This window comes from Mastomys coucha, unplaced genomic scaffold (assembly GCF_008632895.1).
Source record: "Mastomys coucha isolate ucsf_1 unplaced genomic scaffold, UCSF_Mcou_1 pScaffold11, whole genome shotgun sequence".
NCBI lineage: Eukaryota > Metazoa > Chordata > Mammalia > Rodentia > Muridae > Mastomys > Mastomys coucha.
The window spans coordinates 8,569,759-8,590,563 of NW_022196893.1; the positions used below are offsets into that span (position 1 = coordinate 8,569,759).

Here is a 20,805-nt window from a genome sequence, read left to right on the forward strand (position 1 = left end):
TTATTTATTTTATGTATTTGATTATACTCTAGCTGTCTTCAGACACACCAGAAAAGGACATCAGATCCTTTGTGAGCCACCATGTGGTGGAATTGAACTCAGGACCTCTGGAAGAGTAGTCAGAGCTCTTAACCACTGAGCCATCTCTCCAGCCCCTAGTTTTTGGGTCCTATAGATTGGCTACACATGATATCTTAAGGGTCTGGGGAAGTATCTGGTGTGGTCTTGATCAGACAGATAGTACAGAGGTCACCACCTCTTCTCCTAGCCACCTCCACTCCCAGCCTTCTAGGTAGAAAACTGGTTATACATCTCTGCCTTTGAAGAGACAACCCTGTGCATTTAACATTCTTGGTTTCTGTAGCGCTTATCTGCGAGCACAGGAATGTCTGTGCCTTCCACACTGCAGTGTCTATCTCCGTCAGTTGCCTCAGGGCCTGACATTAGGGGGTGCCCAGTGACTCTAGAGGTGCAGCAGTGGCCCAGCTTAAGTTCTATCTCTAGATCTATTCCACAGACAGGCTGTACCCTTCCAAAACCCACCGTCATGCTCGCATCTGGCCCATCGTGGCCACATCCTGTTCTGTTTTGTCCTCTGTCCAATTGGCAGGTCCCAGTGCTGTGCAGGGCTTTTCCTCTAGGACAGAGTGTGGGAAACGAGCGGACTTGCTCTAGCCAGACACTGCCATGTCAGCCTTCCATTCAGTAGAGTCTCCTGTCCACCGAAGGCAGATGAGATCAGATATGGGCAGAGTGGCCTCTCTACCTTGCTTGATCTCTTGTCTTAGCCTCTGCCCTCATCTGGGATGACAACTCACCCACAGTGGGATACCCAGATTCCTGGGCTCCTGAGGTCAGCTGCAGCTGTTGTTGATAATGCCAGGAGCCTTCTGGCCCTGGGTGTTCTTGCCCTTCCACTTCCATATCTGCTTTTCTCTGTCTCCAGCACTTTCTCTTCCCCAGCCACCTACCCATCATATTCAGCATTTTTCAGAGCAGTTTCTTGAGAGCCATTTTCCTCGCTTGATCCATATTCTGAATTCTAACACAGGGCCAGCCCGTTTCTGTCTGTTCTGTAGTCACCTTACCTTTGGTTGGATGAGGTTTCTCATCTGAGAACAGTATGATTTCCTCAAAGAGGGGCTATGAACTAGCTCAGCAGTACATGACTTTTAATCCCAGCACTCAGGAAGCAGAGCTAAGTGGATCTCTGAGTTCTAGGCCTGGTCTACAAAGAGAGTTCCAGGACAGCCAGGACTACACAGAGAAACCCTTTCTCTAGGAACAAAAAAGGCTGTGACATTTTGAGGATGACAGGATTCGGGAGCTGGCGTGTCAGTTCTCTTTTCTTCAGTTGGTAGACAGCCTGTGACATAGGCCACCGAGAGCCCTAGGTGGTACCTATGTCTGGGGACTGGTGCACTCACTAGTCCGATTCAGGGCATAAGGGAAGGGAATCAGGACAAGCAGCTACAACTGTCTTTCAGATTATGAGTTATGAGCTCATCTGGGAAAGTCCTGGATCTCCTGGAAATGGTGTCATGTAGCTTCTGGGAACCGAACCTAGGTCCTTTGCAAGAGCCACAAATGCTTTTTTTTTTTTTTTCCAAGACAGGGTTTCTCTGTGTAGCCCTGGCTGTCCTGGAGCTCACTCTGCAGACCAGGCTGGCCTCAAACTCAGAAATCCACTTGCCTCTGCCTCCCAAGTGCTGGGATTAAAGGTGTGCGCCACTAACTGCCTGGCGCCACAAGTGCTGTTAACTGCTGAGACATCTCTCCAGCCCTCTGTGATCAGTTTTTAAAAAAGATTAGTTTATTTATTTATTTATTTATTTTATGTATATGAGTACACTGTAGCTGTACAGATGGTTGTGAGCCTTCGTGTGGTTGTTGGGAATTGAATTTAGGACTTCTGCTCACTATGGTCAACCCTGCTTGCTCCTGTCCAAAGATTTATTTATTATAAATAAGTACATTGTAGCTGTCTTCAGATGCACTAGAGGAGGGTATCTGTTCTCATTACGGGTGGTTGTGAGCCACCATGTGGTTGCTGGGATTTGAATTCAGTACCTTCAGAAGAGCAGTCAGTGCTCTTACCGGCTAAGCCATCTCACTAGCTCTGTGATCAGTTTTTAAAAAGTCAAAATTAGTCAGGCAGTGGTGGCGCACGCCTTTAGTCCCAGCACTTGGGAGGCAGAGGCAGGTGAATTTCTGAGTTTGAGGCCAGCCTGGTCTACAGAGTGAGTTCCAGGACAGCCAGGGCTACACAGAGAAACCCTGTCTCGAAAAACCAAAAAAAGAAAAAAAAGAAAAAAGAAAAAGTCAAAATTAGCTGGGCATGGGGGAACATGGTTTTGGTTCCAGCACTGAGGAGCCTGAGGCGGGGGATCTGTGCATTCAAGGACAGCCTAGTCTATATGGCAAGTTCCGTCTAGCCAGGACTATTAAGTGAAACCTGTCTCAAAAAAAGAAAGAAAGAAAGAAAGAAAGAAGGAAAGAGGTAGGTAGATCAGACTAGGAGGGGGTTGGGATGTAGCTCAGTTGGTAGAGTGCCTGCTTAGCATATACAAGGTCTGGGGTTTGATCCCAGCACTGCATCATGGTACTGCATGCCTGTAATCCCACCACTCGGGATGGAGACAGGAGACTCAGAAATTCCAGATCATTCTTGGTTTCATTCCAAGTTCATAGTCAATCTGGACTTCATGGGAACCTCGTCTCATAGGAAAGAAAACAACAAAACAAGACAGAGTTGAAAACGCCAGAATACGCCAGGTGTTGTTACCAGCTGTGCTCTGTGTGGCATTTGTTGATGCATGACATTGCTTTGTGACCAAGAAGAATTCCTCTCAGAGATGCTGAGATGGCCGCCTTTAGATGCTTCTCTTACTCTGGGCTATGCTCAGAGACTCTGAAATGTCCCAATATACTGAAGCCTTGTTGTCAGCCTCTTTTTTTTTTTTTTTTTTTTTCGAGACAGGGTTTCTCTGTATAGCCCAGGCTGTCCTGGAACTCACTCTGTAGACCAGGCTGGCCTCAAACTCAGAAATCCACTTGCCTCTGCCTCCCAAGTGCTGGGATTAAAGGTGTGCGCCACCACCGCCCGGCTGTCAGCCTCTTTTTTTAAAAAACCTTTTTTCTTCCTTTCTCTCTTTCTTCCTTTCCTTCTCTCTCTCTCTCTCTCTCTCTCTCTCTCTCTCTCTCTCTTTCTCTCTCTCTCTTTCTCTCTTTCTCTCTTCCTCCCTTTTTTTCTTCCTTTCTTTGTTGTTCTTGTCAGCCTCTTGCATGCTCAGTTTGTCACATCCTCAGTTCATCACATCCTGCCGCTGTATGAGGCAGGAGCAATTGAAGCCACAAACTTCATTTAGAGGAAGACATGGAGGCATGTGGGAATCAAGAAGCTTCTTGGGATACAGACAGAGAGAACAGGGGGTGGCATCTCAATGGGCTTTTCCACCCCCAGAAGACTCTGCCTTGGCTCTAGAGTACTGCCTCTTCTCCCAGCCCCCAGAATCCTGCCAGCCAGCACAGGCCATCTGAGGCCAAGCTGGGGAGGGTAATGCTGCCTGGCCTGAGGCACTGTGCTCTTGGCAGCATGCCCCAAGCAAGGCTTCCACACGATGGCGCTGTGGCACTCATGGTTTCCCTTTGGAGAAGCTGGCAGGACACAGGCTTCCTAAACCCTGCAGGGCTGGCTGGACTGCAGAGGACAGGGCTGCAGGACAGTCACAGTTCAGTGACTGGGACCCTGGAAGATGTTGGGGTATGAAGGAGACACCTTGAAAAATCAAAAGAAGCAAACAGAACTATGGGTGGCAGACCACGCCTACAGGGGTGTCCCTAGAGGACATGTGTTTTGTTTTAACTCTGATTTTTGAGACAGGGGAGTCACTATGTTGTTTTTGCCGGCCTGGAACCCTCGATGTTGACAAGGCTGGCCTTTAACCCACAGAAATCCATTTGCCTCTGCCTCTAGAGTGAAGGAATCAAAGGGTCTCTCTTGGCCTAGTGTCCACCTCGAGGGTCGCCTCCAATGTTTCTAGCTCCCCTGCAGAACAATCTAAGTCAGTTGCATGCCAGTTGTGATGCATGTACTATTTGCAGCTGTTGCACAGTGCCCCTCCAGTACCATGCATGATGGAGGTGGCCTGGCACCAGACTTACTCCGGGTCCAGGTTGCTTTAGTGTTACTTGGGGTCAGGGCTGGTGGCTGTGACTCTGCAGGGCAAGGCAAACCTGCAGCTGTGAGAAGAGGGGGCAGGCTTCTTCCTCTTTGTCAGATCTTGCCTAGCGCCTAGCATGCTCCTCCTTACTGGCCCATCACCAGGAGGCAGCTGTGGGCAGAGAAGGGCTGTGCTGGAGAAAGGGAACCATTTTCAACCAGGGTTCTGCTCTTTCCCTGCCTTAGGGAGTGACTCAAGCCAGCCCAGCAAGCTGCACGACAGCCCTACCTCTTCTGTAGCAGTGCTCTTATTACAGAAAGGCTGGGTTGCCAGAGTGAGGAACCACGAGCAGCAGTCTGCGGTCCTCCCTCAGGCTCTCTGTCCGGGCACATGACCTACTGTGAAGTTTTGTTTGAGACAAGGTTTTGCTATATACTCCTGGGTGTCCTTGACCCTCCAGTAATCCTTCTGCCTCCCAAGCAGTAAGACTTACAGCTTATGAATCCTACTGTTATGAACCATAATGTAAATAGTTTTGGAGACAGAGGTTTACCAAAGGGTTACATTCCACAGGTTAAGAGCCATGGCAGTAGGGAAAGTCAAGTGAGCCAGGGCCTGTTCCCATGTAGCTCACTCATAGGCTTCGGTGGAGCTAGCTGGCAGCTCAGCAGGTGCCTCACCCCTGTTCCTGTGGGCCTTTCTCTCCATGGGGCTTCCTCACAGGGTGGGGCTTGGTGCCTAGACAGTAGGAGCTGTCAATCACTTAAAGCTGGGTAGGGTAACTAGGACATCACTGTTTCTACCTCTGTCTATTGGCCTACCATGATTCAACATGAGAGTGAGGATACTTCCCTGTGGTGGCCAGATTTGGGACCATATTTAGTCTACTGCAGTGCCTTAGATTGAGGGCTTCTGGGTACTTCTTCCAGCACACTTGTTTCAAACTCTGTGCAGCTGGTGGTGGAGGTCATCTCAGCATTTTGGCTGTCGCTTTGTTTCAAAACTGCAGGGCCAGGAGATAGCATGTACCAGATGCTCTGAGATATTTCACTGTCGTCTTTTCCTGAGGGGTTTTTGCATCCAATTATTTCCTGGTGATTTGAACCATCTTGAGAGACTAGGTTAGCGATAATAGCATCTCCGAGAGAAATGAAGAAGCAGGTGACAGACTTTTGGAAGCTGTTGTGGTAAGACCAAGTGGGGCTTCTGCGGAAGAGCCAGCAAAGCAGCCTGTTTATGCAGCCCAGAGGAGGGAGCGAGACAGGGCTGCCTGTTGTTCCTTTCTTCCTTGCTCAAGTACATCTGTTGCATGCTATTTTTTATTTTGGGTTGATGGATTGGTCGTGTGATGCGCTTGGGCTGCAGCATCTCCTACTTGCCCATCCACTCTGCTCTGTAGCAGATTTACATTCCGTCTGGGATGCCAGATTGAATTAAATGCTTTTTTAAAGCCTGTAGTCTGACAGAGCTCCTTATCCAGTCAGCATTTCCCCCGTATTTTAAAAATAAGCATTCACAGTGCAAAGATGCCGTCGATGGCTTATTTTTTGAGAGAAGAATCCAATTTGGTTTGGTGGCTGATGTTCTAATAGGCTGCAGAGCCCAGGGTGCTGAGACCAAAGCCTGCCAAGGGCTGATGTTCCAAGTCTACCGGTCTCCCCTTCCCATTCAGAACCACCTACCATGTCTTTGTGGACAAGAGGGTTCATTTGGCAACTGCTATGTAATCAGTATTACCCAGTTGTTCCCTCACACTTCCACCCTTGTGGGAACCATATGTCTTCTTAGGTTTGAGAATTCTTTTTTTTTTTTTTTCCGAGACAGGGTTCCTCTGTGTAGCCCTGGCTGTCCTGGAACTCACTCTGTAGACCAGGCTGGCTTTGAACTCAGAAATCTGCCTGCCTTTGCCTCCCAAGTGCTGTGATTAAAAGCATGCGCCACCACCGCCCGGCTAGGTTTGAGAATTCTTGAGCTGGCAAGATGGCTCTGTGGATAAAGGTGCCTGCTGCTAAGTTTGAGGCTCTGAGTTCAGTACCTGGGACTCAGCTGGTAGGCGAGGAGAACTGACTCCCTCAAGTTGTCCTGATTCCCACATGTCTGCTGCGGTGCACATGCCCATGCACATAAAACAAATAGTAGATAAAAATGTGAGAACCCCCCCCCCACACACACACAAAAACTCCGTGGAAGTTGGTGAGAAAAAAACCAATAAATTCAAAGAGAGAAAAGAGACAAGCATAAAACCACAGCACCACACAAAGGGGAAGGAAGTGTGAGCCGGTGTTCCCTTGAAGGAAAGGCATGGAGGATGGTAAGGACTCAGCTACTGTGATAGTTAATCTTCATCCACAATTTAATTGTATTTAAACTCATCATCGCAACGTACATGTCTATGAAGGCATTACCAGAAAGGTTTAAGGAAGATAGAAGACCTACCCAGAATGTGGTAGCAGTAGCCCATGGGCTGGGTTCCTAAACTGAATAAAAAAGGAGAAAGTGGGGGCTGGTGAGATGGCTCAGTGGGTAAGAGCATTGACTGCTCTTCCAAAGGTCATGAGTTCAAATCCCAGCAACCACATGGTGGCTCACAACCACCCATAATCAAATCTGATACCCTCTTCTGTGTACTCATTTATAATAATAAATAAATCTTAAAAAAAAAAAAAAAAGAAAGTGAGCGGAGACTCAGCGTTTCGTTCTACCTTATTCCTCACTGTGGATGCAGTGTGACCCGAAGCCTCCAGGCGTTCACCTCCGTGACTGACTGTACCTTCAGACCGTGAGCCAAAACCAAAGCCCTTGGAAGCTACAAAGATGGCAGTTAAGAGAACTGGCTGCCCTTCCAGAGGCCCAAAGTTCAGTTCTCAGTACTCATGGCCCATGATGTCTAACTCCAGTTGCAGGGGACGTGATGCCCTCTTCTGGCTGTTATGGGCATGCCAGGAATAGTGGTGTATAGATACCTGTGCAGGCCAAACACCCCCACACGTCAACCCAACCCAAACAAAAACACTCTTTTACTTACATTGCTTTTGTCACAGCAACAAGAAGAATGATTGACAGTGGCCATTCTTGTTTAAGATTTATTATTCTTATATATGTGAGTACACTGTCGCTGTTCAGACACACCAGAAGAGGGCATCGGGTCCCATTACAGATGGTTGTGAGCCACCATGTGGTTGCTTGGAATTGAACTCAGGACCTCTGGAAGAGCAGTCAGTACTCTTAACCGCTGAGCCATCTCTTCAGCGACAGTTGCCATTCTTGACTGGATGGCTTCCAGCTAGAGGACATTTTCCCTTGGGTGAATTTTCCCAGGGCCCCACCATGGTCTTCCTGTGTGGCTGCTCTCAGCCTTGATCCCTCTCTGTAGAGTAAGGACAGTCATCTCTACTGCATGCGGCTGTGGTGGGAATGGAATCTGTGTGGAACATGTGTTAGTTATCAGATACTATGCAACAACTTCCCATCTTCAACAGCCTGTCCCCAGGTTTCTGTCATCAGGAATCTCGCGGCTTACCTGAGTGGTTTTAGCTCAGGGCCTCTCCTCAGGCTCTGTCCTGGTGGAGCTGTGGCTGCGGCCAAGCGTTATGTTAAAAATGCCTCCTCACATTCTAGGGAACAGGAACCTCACACCTTGTGGTGCTCACTCACGTGAGTGGCATCCACTGTGTACTCAGCCTGCTTGTTTAACCCGCCTTTAAGAGAACAATGTTCTTCTGGCTTGTCTTTAGCAGCTGAAGTAGTAAACATGGTAAAAAAAGGAATCCGAGGAGCTGGGCAGGAAAAAAAAGAAGTGAGAGGGGAGGGGTAGGGAGCGTGAAAGTGATGAGACCCCTCCAACAGTTCCCCAGTTGAAGAAGGAAAAGAAGAATAAGAAGGATAAACAGCCCCAAACTGTGCTAGACAGTGGGGGCAAGGCTGGAGATGGGGACAGTGACACCATACCAAAAAAAAAAAAAAAAGGAGAAGAAAGTAAAAGGGGTGAAAGACATGTCTGAATAGTATAAGCTACTTCTTGAAGCATTATGTCCAGCTGGGAAGAGAAAGAAAAACCTTATTGAAAAACTTTTTGTTGAGGGAGTAGAAGTAGAACAGAGGTCCCCAAAAGGGTAGAAAGTTCTGGTACACTTTTAGCTGCCACTTGTGACCTTAGTGGCTAGCTGGTGTGGCCATCTCATCCCATCCTGTCCTGTTTTAAGGATGTAAGAGATAAAATCAGGCCTTTGCCATCAACCCCTCTGTTTGCTTGAGGAAGCCACACCTTTAGACATGGCACTGCCTAGTAACTATCTGCAGCTATTTACTAATGGCCATTTTCAACAATGCTATAGATAGTCTACTCCTACTTTGCTTTTAAAAAGTTTATAAAAATTAAATCTGCTAAATAAAATGGTATAGAACCTTCTGTGAGTAAAAAACAAAAACAAAACAAAACAAAAAAAGAGAGAGAACAATGTTAACAACATAACTTGACTCAGATTTTCCATGTAACCAACCATTACAACCTAAGGAATGCATAGCTGTAATCTTAAGTACTCTCCCATGCCTGGTGATGAGAGTGGTACAAGTGTGTTAATTCAACAGTGAATATAGGAAGAAAGCAGTCTTATAAAAATATCCATAAATATTGACTGCAATATACAGAGATTGCTTGAAAAACAGTGCTGTTTGTAGAAGTGTTTGTTTTCTGGGTCAGTTGGAGCCAGTGACTTAATCCCTTGTAAAACTCTGTTATGGATTTTTGAAACGTGCCCCATTCCTTCCCACATGGAACAGCTTTCTGCACTGTTCAATGAAAGAGAGAGCAAAGCCCTTCCTTAAAGACATACGTACAAGGCAGAGGCAGACACAGGGTTGGATTTGTAAGGCAGTCTTCGAGCAGGCTCAAGTTCAGACTCAAACCACAGAGAGACGGTGGACAACACAGGGAGCGTGAAGCTGAGATTGATCTTACTCTTGATGAAATGACACCAAGGGGGAGTGCCTTAGTGTGACACCATTCATTATTTGGTGACTCAGGGTTAACTACTAACACACATGTTACAGTTACATGGTTTGCTTAGGGCAGGGTCCATGTTTAAGGTCACCCATGCCTGTAGGAAGGCCTCAGTTCTGTGCCACATGGTTTCTTGTGTGTGCTTTTGCTGTGGGGTATTCACCAGAGGAGACTGCTCAGACACGGGTATAAGCCAATGGAAAGGCTTTATTAGCTGACCAGCAACTCCAGTGGATGTTTAGGATCCCCATGTAGCATTGGGCCTTTCTCAGGATGAGCTGTTAAGCACAAAAACCATGTTCTGGGTTGACATACTTGAGTTCACAAGAATAGTTAGCCAGAATTAGAACTGCAGAAGCTAAAAGAGCAAGGTCAGTACATTTAGAGGCTTACCCAGAACTATGGACTTTGATAGATTAGGTTTTATTTTTTAATTTTTTAATTAATTAATTTTTTATTTTTATTTTTATTTTTTTTTTGGGACAGGGTTTCTCTGTACAGCTCTGGCTGTCCTGGAACTCACTCTGTAGACCAGGCTGGCCTCGAACTCAGAAATCCGCCTGCCTCTGCCTCCCAAGTACTGATCAGGTATGTGCCACCACTGCCTGGCTACAATAGACTAGGTTTTTGTCTTCATTTGGCTGATGGTACTATCGACTTCAGAGTTTACAGCCTGAATGATACTTCTGTAATGGAGTCAGTTGTGCTAAGGTCTGGGGCCCTGTTGCAGTTTGAAGTAGGTCTCATGTAGTTCAGGGTGGCTTCCATCTCACATATAGCTGAGCTCGGCCTTGAACTACTTATCCTCCTCCCTTCAACTGGGATTATAGACCTGTAACATTATACCTGGCTTACCTGGGCTTTTTTTTTTTTTTCTTTTGAGATATCATTTAATGTGTTCTAGGTTAGCTTCTAGGTTCAGTGTATAGTTGAACTCAGCCTTGACTTTTGGATCCTCCTGCCTCCCAAGGGTGTTGGAATTATAGATGTATGCCACCATGATTCCAGGACTTTGTGTGTTTTAGGCAAACATCCTACTACCTGAGCCACATCCCCAGGCCATAAATTTACTTTTTGGCCAGCTGGTTTCCAGGTAGACTTCAGGGACTTTTATCAGACAGAAGGAATTTGGTGCTGTCCAAGGCATTGGAGACCAGCCAGGGCAGGTGTCTCTGGGTGTCTCCCCTACATGAGGAATTTTATCTTTGATTTCCTATCATTTGAAAGAAGATGCTTCCAAGGATGGCCATGCCATGCTGTCTCAGTGAGTTCAGACTCTACATGAGGAGCACATCAACCACTCTCTTCCTTAGCCTGGACATCCTATTTTACTGTTTTGATTTTTGTTTCAAGACAGGATCTCATTATGTAGCCGTTAGTGTAGAACTCCTTATGTAGACCGGGTTGGCCTTGAACTTACAGAAACTCACCTGCTTCTCCTTATGCCTCCCAAGGGCTGGGATTAAAGATGTCTTTTATAGGAGCTGGAGAGATGATGGCTCAGTGGTTACAAGTACTCACAGCTCTTCCAAAGGTTCTAAGTTCAACTCCAAGCACCCACATGGCAGCTCACACCTGTCTGATGCCCTCTTCTGGAGTGCAGATGTACATGCAAAGTACTCATGTGCACAAAGTACACAAATAAATGTCTTTTTAAAAAGATGGCCTTTGTATCCCAGGGTGATCTTGAACTTCCAACCTCCTGCCTCTACCTCCCATCTCCCAGGTGCTGGGGTTACAAGTGTCTCTACCTACTCTGCCTCTGGGCACAGTTGCACCCAATGCATAATGCATGGCTCCTTTCCCTCTAATGATTCCTTCTAGGGCGCCCCCACTCTGGCCACCACATGGACCAGTATAGCAGAGCACAGTCTCTTGCAAGGGCTCCCCTGTCTACTCTTTCCTAGCAATCCCAAAATTCAAGAGCAGAAATTGTTTAAAAATAAATGTATTTTTATTTCAGTAGCATACAATCACATTTGAAAAATAAACACAAATTTGATCAAAAGAGGAATAAAGAACCTAGTCCCGCAGCCCCAGCAGAGCCACTGTGCTTTCCTATCACCACAGTTACAAGCAGCTGCTGCCCCTTCTCATCAGGTACCACGTCATATGCAGTGTCATGTGGGGCATACTCATCAGCCCTTCCCTACCCCCCTTAAGAGATGATCATGAGAAGTGACGTAACTCTTCGTGTCTCTCACTTATTTCAACTACTTCATTCACCGTAATTATTCCCGCTTATTGATTGATTGATTGATTGATTGATTGAGAGAGGGTCTCATTATATAGCTCTTGCTGGCCTGGAATTTACTGTGTCAACCAGGATGGCCTTGAATTCACAAGAGATTCTCCACCCTGAGCTTTGGGCATGCTAAGAATAAAGACCAGTTATTTTTGTTTTTTTAAAGTTTCTTCTTTGAGATAAGATCTTTTTAAGTTGCCCATACTGGAACTCTCCACGTAGCCCAGGCTAGCTTTAAACCTCAGTTCTTCTGTGTTGGCCACCCTAATGCTAGGATATTGGTGTGTGCCACATTTAGCTTGCCTTATTTTTAATTTTTTTCTTTAAAATAGTTATGGGGAAGGGGTTCCAGAGCAATTGCCTCAGCACTTACTGCTCTTCCAGAGGATTTGAGCTCAGTTCACAGCCCCCACACGAGGTAGCTCACAACCTCCTGTAACTCCAGCTTTAAGGGGCTCTGACACTCTCTTCTGGTCTCTGGGCACCTGCACTCATGTACACATACCACACACAGCCACATACGAGTACACATAAGTAAAAATAAGTCTTAAAAGAGAAGGTTATATGGTTCAAGCTTGTAATCCCAGTACTTGAGAGTTTGAGGCAGGAGAATTGCCATGAGTCCAAGTGCAGGCTGGGCTATATAATAAGTACCAGGCCAGGACATGGAATCCCTATAGGGTAGGGGAAGTAGAAGACATCTCTAGTCAATTGAGCAAGAACGGAATACTCCGTGTTAAAAACAAATAAGGCTGCCTGATATTTTGATGGAATCAACGATCTGGCAGATGACAGGAAGCAGCAGATGTCTTATACAAGGGTGTCAGCCAGCTACTTGCTAAGGCACTAAACAAGTGGCTCAGCCATCCTCGATGACTGGAGGGCGAGATGTAAGGAGCAAGATTCAATTTTGTAGTGCTAAATCAAAGACTCATTTGAAAATGCTTTGGAGAGGAGGGTGGGCTGGCAGAGTCCCAGTTTGGCTTGCTAGTCAATCTGTGTGAAATATGGCAACACTGACGTCCTGGGTTTGGATGGTGACTTAGAAGGTTTGGCCCTGTGCAAACTACCCCAAGTAGGTTCAGGGGTACACAGTTCCTTCTGGTGACATGAAGTTGTTGAATTGTCCTGTTAGGACCTGGTAGGTCAGAAAGGAAGATGGCTGCAGGCAGGTCAAGTGGCTAAGAGGGCTTAGAGCCAGCCAAGACTCTCCCATGGAGAAGGGGATGATCCCAGGAAGGGGCTTTGGGTTGTGTCCCTGGACATTTGAGTGGCCTCCATGAAGACTGATAGAGAGCTGATGAGAAACAGCACCTGCACTCTGGGGCTACAGAAAATCATGTGATCACCATGCTGCCCTTGTGGGCAATGCTTTCCTCATGGCTTCTTTGCTAATTTGTCAGCTGAGCGTGCACTCGGGAGGGAAGGCAAGGCAGAGGGGAGGAGCATCAGGGCAGCCTGGAGCTGGGCAAGTGTCAACATTTCCATGCCCAAGGCAGCAGGCACAGCATCACCTTAAACCTGCCCAGGCAGGGCTCAAGAAAGATATGGCTCAGGATGCCAGGCAGCAAGGTGGGAGAGGGACACACGGGCTGCTGATTCCTGGGAGCGTGATCTTGGGGACAGGACAGCACTGAGATGCCCTGCTTCTGGGAAACCAGTCGGACAGATGACCTTGCAGGAGTTTCCTGTCTCTGCCCTATACCAGCCCTTTGGGTCTGTGATGCCCAGCCTGACTGCCAGGGAAGGCAGGCGGCACAGTGTGGAAAGAAAGAGTGGCATAGGGGCAGGCCTCCTGGATGAGGACACTGGGAGATATTTGATGCTTCTGAGTTGGGGTCCATATCTGTACTGGGAAGCAGAGATCCCAACTGTCTACCTGACTGCTGAAGACTCTAAGCCTAGACTCTAATACGCCCACTGTGGAAACGAGGGGCCTTCAGCTTTGAGATGTTCCCCAGGTAGAGCCAAGGCCATCTGCAGAGTGAACCTGAAGGAAAAAAGAAAAGGAGACTGGCTGGTCCTAGAAGCAGACACACAAGACCAGCATGGTGTTTACTTAGCAATGGTCCAAGCTGGACACAAGCTGGATGTGGAAGGCATCTCATACCTGACAGAAGGTGCCCTCCTGTTGACCTTGCATCTAGCACCAGGGGCCAGCACGGGAAGGGACACTACTATGTGACCTTATCCCAGCCTTCTGCACTCTACAGGCAGTCCTGTTGTCTGTTATCTCTGTGATGGTCCTGAGCAGCCTGAAAGGTGGGAGAGAGGTTTCCCCTGGCATAGGTTCCTGGAGAGGTGCCAGCCACCATAGTCTGGGAGTGGATGCTCAGAGCTCCTCTCTGTTGCTGTCAAGGGGTTGAGTCAGAAGCCCTGGAGCTGAGGAGTGGTCACCAAGCCCCCTGCTGCTGTTCTCCATGGCCGCATAGTCCTGCAGGAGTCTGCTTTCCACACCATGCTGCCGGAGGCTCTTGGTGCTTGAGAGCCCCTGCATTCTCAGGTAGCCCTGCTGGCAAAAGGGCGGCAGCCTCTGGTGTGTGAGAGTGAACAGGAAACAGGACTCTGTGCGAAGACAAAGGAAGGTGTCAGGCCAGGCTGGGGAGAGAAGCAGAGAGGAGCTGGGGGGCAATGCTGGGGACCTAGGTATCCACATCTCACTTTCTACCCACTTTCTACTTAGTAGTCATTTTGGTTTTCATATTGTATATGCTACTCTATACTACCTACACTTAGTAGCCATCACATTCAACAGGACCATCACAATGGTATAATGTACCTGAGCTGGGTAACCCTTATGAACTGATTAGCTTCCTGTCAGCTGGGCACAAGGTAGGGTCATCTGGGAAAAGGGCCCCATTTTATTTTGTTTTATTTTTCGAGACAGGGTTTCTCTGTATAGCCCTGGTTGTCCTGGAACTCACTCTGTAGATCAGGCTGGCCTTGAATTCAGAAATCCTCCTGCTTCTGCCTCCCAAGTGCTAGGATTAAAGGCGTGTGCCACCACTGCCCGACATCTTATTTTATTTTTTATTTTATTTTTGTTTTTTTGAGACAAGGTTTCTCTGTATAGCCCTGGCTGTCCTGGAACTCACTCTGTAGAACAGGCTGGCCTCGAACTCAGAAATCCGCCTGTCTCTGCCTCCTAAGTGCTGAGATTAAAGGCATGTGCCACCACCGCCCAGCATCTTATTTTATTTTTAAGACCGGTTTCTCTACATAGCCTTGGTTACTCTGGAACCCACAATGTAGACCAGGCTGGCCTTAAGCTCAAGCTCCGCCTTCCTTTGCCTCCCTCCTGCTGAGATTAAAGGCATGCTGGCTGAAGAGGGAACCTTAATTGCAGGGTTGCCTCCATCTGATTTCTGGTAGGCAAGTCTGTGGGGGATTAGTGTGGGAGTGCCCAGCTCACTGTGGTTGGTGCATCCCTGGGCAGGTGGTCGTGGATTGCAAAAGAAAGCTGCCTGAGCAAACTATGGGGAGCACAGGCCAGCAAGGGTGTTACTTCATTACCCTTGCTTCAGTTCCTGCCTCCAGGTTCCTGCCTTCCATTCACAGTGAACTGTGACCTGGAAGTGTAAGAGGGAGGAATAAATCTTTTCTCCCCACATTGTTGGTCATAGTGTTTTATCACAGCAATGGAAAGTAAACTAGGATATCTTATCTTACCTTGTTTAGTAATGGCTTCAAAGCTTAAGAACAGAGATGCAACAATTTGGGAAAGCCAAGGGGAAGCCATAAAGTATTTTCTTTAAGTGAAAATGTGCTAGTTAGTTCTATTCAGAATAAGGAGAAAAATGCCTTGTGTGCAGCTGCTAACTGCTGTGGTAAACTGCATCTTCCATTTAGGAGCCCAATGAGAGGGAAAAAGAAATCCGTGGGGCAATGATAAATATACCATAAAACAAACATGTTAAATCTGTGCGGGAAATCTTAACACACACGGACACACATTCATATTCTGACATCAAAGTGTTGTGCCAGCAATCACCAAATCTAATTGAAATTTCATTATGAGATTCTCTAAAGTTAGCGGCTTCAAGCCCCTGGCTATAAGTATGAGATTTGGTTATATCCACTCAAGCATTCGCCAGGGGTCTTGGACCACATCCTACATGGTCTGAATGGTAAACACATCACCCAGCTCAGGGCACCAAACAAAGGCTAGGAGGATACATCAGTAGGATCTTTGACTTGGGCCGCGAATACGCCACTGGTCTTTTGTGGACTTTTGAAGCCTTGGGGAATTGGCAGGCAGTTTGAAGCTGAGGGCTCTCTTTCTAGGCATTTCAGGGGTCTGTATGACCAAGGTTGGCTGCTCGCTGACTGTAGGACCTGCAAAGGTGCTCAGCTCAGCTCTGCTCTATGGGTTAACCAAGATAGGAAGATACTTGGATGATTAGGGCTGGGGTGTCACAAGTAGCAAGTCAGCTCTCAAACCATCATTTCAAAGTAGACTCAGGGCCAGGCGGTGGTGGCGCACGCCTTTAATCCCAGCACTTGGGAGGCAGAGGCAGGTGGATTTCGAGGCCAGCCTGGTCTACAGAGTGAGTTCCAGGATAGCCAGGACTATACAGAGAAACCCTGTCTCAAAAAACCAAAAAAAACAAAAACAAAAACAAAAACAAACAAACAAACAAACAAAAAACCAAAGTAGACTCAGGATAAAGCAGGATATTCTTTGACTGGCTGGAATCAGTCTCTTACTTGACTTGGTGTGAATGGTGTCAGACATTTGACAGCTGTTTGACATATTCTCTCAACAATAGAGAAAGCACTAGATTTAAAACATCCAGGGGTTTCAAAGGACAGAAATATTGGCTTGTTTCTCTTGCTTTCTCTCTAGATCATTTGAGATCTTGCCCTAGGTCCCTCTTTGTACTTAGCTCTCAGTTCTGCCTTCCAACTCACCAATTCTCTCTTTACTTCTGTCTAATCCATCAACTCCTTATATTGAACTTCTCATTTCAAGCATATTTAATTTCCATTAGTTTTATCTATATCGCTTTCCAAAATTGTCTAATTTTGGTCGTCTCTAGCTCTTCATTATTTTTCTCCTGCCTTCTTTCTCCCTTTCTTTTTCCTGTGCTAGGCCTCAACCCCATGCATGCTATCACTCTAACACTAGGGTATGCATCCCACCATCTGCCCTCTTGGGAATGTGCTTACCTGCATAAAAGCTACGCAGATCTGTGTCCAGACAGTTTTCTAGGAAGCGCCTCAATGGGAGGATGTGTCCCACTGGAGCTGTCCAGTCAGTCAGGAAGTCCTCTACAATGTGGTGGATGGCCACAGGCCGAGGCAGGGGCCACTGTGCAGGACGGAATCGCATATCTTGCTCTGTGGGAGGAGGGAGGCATCAGGGCCAGGCCCTTCATGCTGGCACAGCCCCCTGCTCTCATGATTGCCTTCCTGTGGTGTTTCTGCCAGGCTGTGGTCAGACTGGCCACCAGCCACCTTCAGGTAGCTGGAGGAAGAGGAACTAGAGCTGCTGCCTGTGGTTTCTGAGTGCTCCCATGGACCAGTGAGCACCCTGCTCTCTAAGCGCCCGGCCCATAGGCCACTGGACCAACACTGCCCATCCCTGGAAACCAGACTCTAGGAAGTGACCAATCCTAGTTGGCCGGTGTTCGGGCTGCCAACTACAGAGCTGCACTCCCCATTCCCCACCTTCTGAAGCTGCCTCTGCCCTTGGAAACAATCCCCAGCTGGGCCACCACTTTCTTTTTTTGGGACAGGGTCTCAAGTAGCCCAGGGTTGTACTGCTTCTATTTTCCAGATGCTGAGATTACAGAAGGGTGTCTCACTACACTCAGCTGAGACAGGAAATCACTATATAGCCTAGGTTGGCCTTGAGCTTACGGCAAACCTGCTCCAACCTCCTTAGCCCTGGGGTGACAAGCACCTGTCTGGAGCATCCTCTTAAACCTGAGGCCTTTTAAGCTCTGAATTGAAAGGCATGGTACCTAGGTTGTGCCCTTGGGCCGCTGGCAAATCCTGTATATCCTCCTGCAGTCCTACATGAGCTGATTCTCATCATCCTGTTTTGTAGACCAGGAAGCAAGGCTTGGAGAGGTTATGTAAAATGGTCAAGGTTAAAGTGATGTGAGTGCAGAACTGTGAATTTGGCCTGGCATTTCTGTACTGTGTTCTTGTCCTGGCCTGGTCTATTATTACTGTTGTTTATGTGAGCACACGTGTCACAGACCCTGTGTGGTGGTCAGAGGGCAAATCTGTGCAGGCGGTTCTCTTCTTCTGCCTTTATGTGGGTTCCAGGGATTGAACCCAGGTCTTCAGGCTTCCACAGTAAGCGCCTCTACCCACCCGGTTATCTTACCCACCTTCATCTGTTTTTCTTAATACTCATCTCCTCCCCCAACTTTGAGACACCACAACATGACAGCACCCTTTTCACTATGTAGTGCCCAGAGAGCACATGTGGCTTACTCAGGTACCCGGGGTGCCTCTGTCAGCTGCAGAAGTCCTGAATGGCCTTGTAGTGACTGCTTTATAGACCAAAGTGGTCCAAGAAGAGCCCTCTGAAGAGGCTGAGTGCAGGGAGGGTGGAGGGCAGCTCACCGGTGGGGAGGTGTCTGTAGTAGTAGATGACAGGGTGAAGGAAGTTAGACATCCAGGCATCTTCTATGTGTGCCACAGACCGGTCATAATAGAAGACGTCCTTTTCAGGCCCAGAGAAGTTTTTGCCATATTCCATATTGATGACAAAGAGCCCGTGCCGTGCAGTCCTCCCTGTGAGCATCTCCAGCTGGGCCAGCATCTGCATAGGGAACTCCTCCAGGTATTCAAATGCTGTAGCGTTCCTGTGGGTAGAGGGGGGCATTCAGACCAGGGAGGGGTGCAGGTTCACCACAGGTGTAGTGCTGTGGACCGATGAGGAATCTCCCACCCTATAATACCACCGTGGCAGCCGGGCCTTCTGGAATATCTGGGGCAGGTTCCAGAAAGCTCTGTTCAACCTGAGAACATGCCAGGGGCAAGGGTGTTCCAAGATGAGGGAAAGTTGGGGAGAAGCTGGTCTCTGTAGGTAGAGGCAAGAGTAATGAGGTCAGGGAGGTCATCAGGCTTGAGTAAAGGAGGGATGGGGTGAATGTACGCTTAAATGGATGGAGAAGGGGAGCTGCTGGCCCCTTAGGGGTGGGGAGCAGGGACAACAGCATAACTATCCTTTTAAAAGGATGGCTGGCGACTACTGAGGGCAGAGTGACTCTGCTAGGAGGCCGCTGGGCCCTGTGGGTATCCGGACTAGGATGCTGAGTAAGCCCTGGGTCCTGGCACGAGCACCTGATCTACACAGCTCTGGCACTCATGGAAGGGAGGCTGTGGATGAGGGAGGCAAGGTGCTGTGCTGAGCTCTTGGCTCCCTGTGTCCCTGAACTAGGTGTTGAGCAGCTGGAGCTTTGGATCAAGGGGTGTCCTCTGACTGAGGAGTCCTCCTGTGTCTCACCTGCCTGTCTTCTGTAAAGCCCTCCCTTGCTGTCTCCTGACATGACCTGTACTATATCCTCAGGCTCTATGTGTCCTGTGATTTGCCAGTAATCATTTGATCTAAAAGGGCCAAGCAGGTCCTTGCCTGAGGGGACTCTTATCTTCACCCTTCAATGCTGCAAGGGAATTATGCTCATTTTGTAGATGAGGCAAGAAAGTGCAGAGCTCAAATAACTCCCCCAAACCATACAGTAAGATGCCTATAATCCAGGGTTTACATGTGGGCTGCCTTTAAAACTCTGTGATATTTACCTCACTGACTTCCTTGCCAGGACAGATTAGCCTCAGCAGGCCTCCTTTGCACAGGAAACAACCAGACCACTTAGCACACAGAATAGTACCAGAAGCAAGGGGCAGGGTGTTTGGGTAAAGCAGGGTTGGGGGACATGGAGTGGGGAGGGCTACTCACTCCTTCAACAGGATGATGTCAGCCAGCACGCTGAACATCTGGTACAGCCCAGAAGCCTCATTTACACGCCGAATGATGGAGCTGGTCAGCTGTGTGATGGGGTACTCTGTGGACGGCCAGGAGATACCATGGTACCGATGTTCCAGCAGCCGGTGGACAGCACGCACTGAAATGGCCAGAGGGAGGATGGGCCAAGATTTTATCTTGGCTCACCAGAGGGAAGCCCAGGCCTGGGGAACAGCGGCAGTGAAAGTTAAAAGTATAAGTCTATGTAGGGTATATACAGATGTAGAATATATACAGAGTATATGCAGAGAGTATACAGAGGATATACAGAGTATATATAGAGTATATATAGGGTATATGTAGAGTGTATACAGAGTATAATAGAGTATATACAGAGTATATGTAGAGTATATACAGATGTAGAGTATATACAGAGTATATGTACAGAGTATACAGAGTATACATAGAGTATATACAGAGTATATATAGAATATATACAGAGTATACAGAGTATATATAGAGTATATGTAGAGTATATACAGAGTATATGTAGAATATATACAGAGTATACATAGAGTATATATAGAGTATATGTAGAGTGTATACAGAGTATACATAGACTACATATAAAAGCATATATAGAATATACAAGGCCAGATGGCAGATATTCCTTCTTCAGAGTCACATATAACCAGGGATCCTGCCACATTCTGTCTCTTGGGTATCAGGCAGAGTATAGATGGGGTGGATTTGGGTGTAAGTGGTCTAGCCTTGCCTGAGGCTATCAGTACATGGAAGTTTCCCTGCCAACAGTCATCCTTTACACTGGGTGAACCAACCCTGATACAGAACTTTCCATCCTCTTCGGAGGTCATCTCTAAGGCCTCATGGACATTCTGGCTGCTTCTATCTCTCTCAGTCCAAATCTACCTGTCCCTGTATTGTTCTGATATCTCTTGTAGAAGGCAACTGTTGCCCAAGCCAGCAGTGGTTTACTTTCCACCTGGGGCTGGTCTACCTGCAGTGGAATGGCCCAACACAACTCGTTCTTCCAAAGTTAATAAAACACCCCAGTGCAATGAGACGGCCACAAACCAGCTGCTCACAAGAAAGGAGAGAGTGGCCAGGCTGAGTTTACAAGGTTGCAGGAACTGAAACTAGAGGGGCCTGGGAGGGGCCTGGGAGGTGCCTGGGATGGAGAACAAGCCTGGCACCTTGAGAATGCAAGACCTTTGCAGAGCAGGTGACAGCATGCCAAGGCGTGGGACTTTCCAGGGAGTGGAAGAGAAACCATGAAGGTGTAAACTCAGAAAATGGCGAGGTTTTCTCATTGCTTTTGGTACTGTGGAATGAACCTGGGGTTTGTACATGTGAGACAAGTGCTCTGTCACTAAGCTACATTCTATACCTTTTCTTTTCTTTTTTTTTTGAGACAGGGTTTCTCTGTGTAGCCCTGGCTGTCCTGGAACTCACTCTG

At 47.6% G+C, this 20,805-nt stretch overlaps 1 protein-coding gene and 1 long non-coding RNA gene across 3 annotated transcripts in view; one reads left to right on the forward strand and one right to left on the reverse strand.

Moving 5' to 3' along the window:
- The window catches only part of LOC116075306, a 24,206-nt gene that overhangs the window by 1,424 nt on the left and 1,977 nt on the right, over positions 1-20,805 (forward strand). Inside the window, exon 2 of one of the 2 annotated variants that reach the window (XR_004112520.1) lies at positions 18,095-18,206. The exons of the other annotated variant lie outside the window; for it this stretch is intronic. This is a non-coding gene — a long non-coding RNA (uncharacterized LOC116075306). The remainder of the gene's footprint in view (positions 1-18,094; positions 18,207-20,805) is intronic. 2 annotated transcript variants of the gene reach the window in all.
- The window catches only part of Foxred2 (FAD dependent oxidoreductase domain containing 2), a 16,649-nt gene continuing 6,938 nt past the window's right edge, over positions 11,095-20,805 (reverse strand). Inside the window, exons 6-9 of the mRNA XM_031348335.1 lie at positions 19,323-19,488; positions 17,987-18,228; positions 16,577-16,747; positions 11,095-13,972 (exon numbers count right to left, since the gene is read on the reverse strand). Of these exons, the coding sequence (XP_031204195.1) occupies positions 13,740-13,972; positions 16,577-16,747; positions 17,987-18,228; positions 19,323-19,488 (812 nt within the window). The 3' untranslated portion in view covers positions 11,095-13,739. The remainder of the gene's footprint in view (positions 13,973-16,576; positions 16,748-17,986; positions 18,229-19,322; positions 19,489-20,805) is intronic.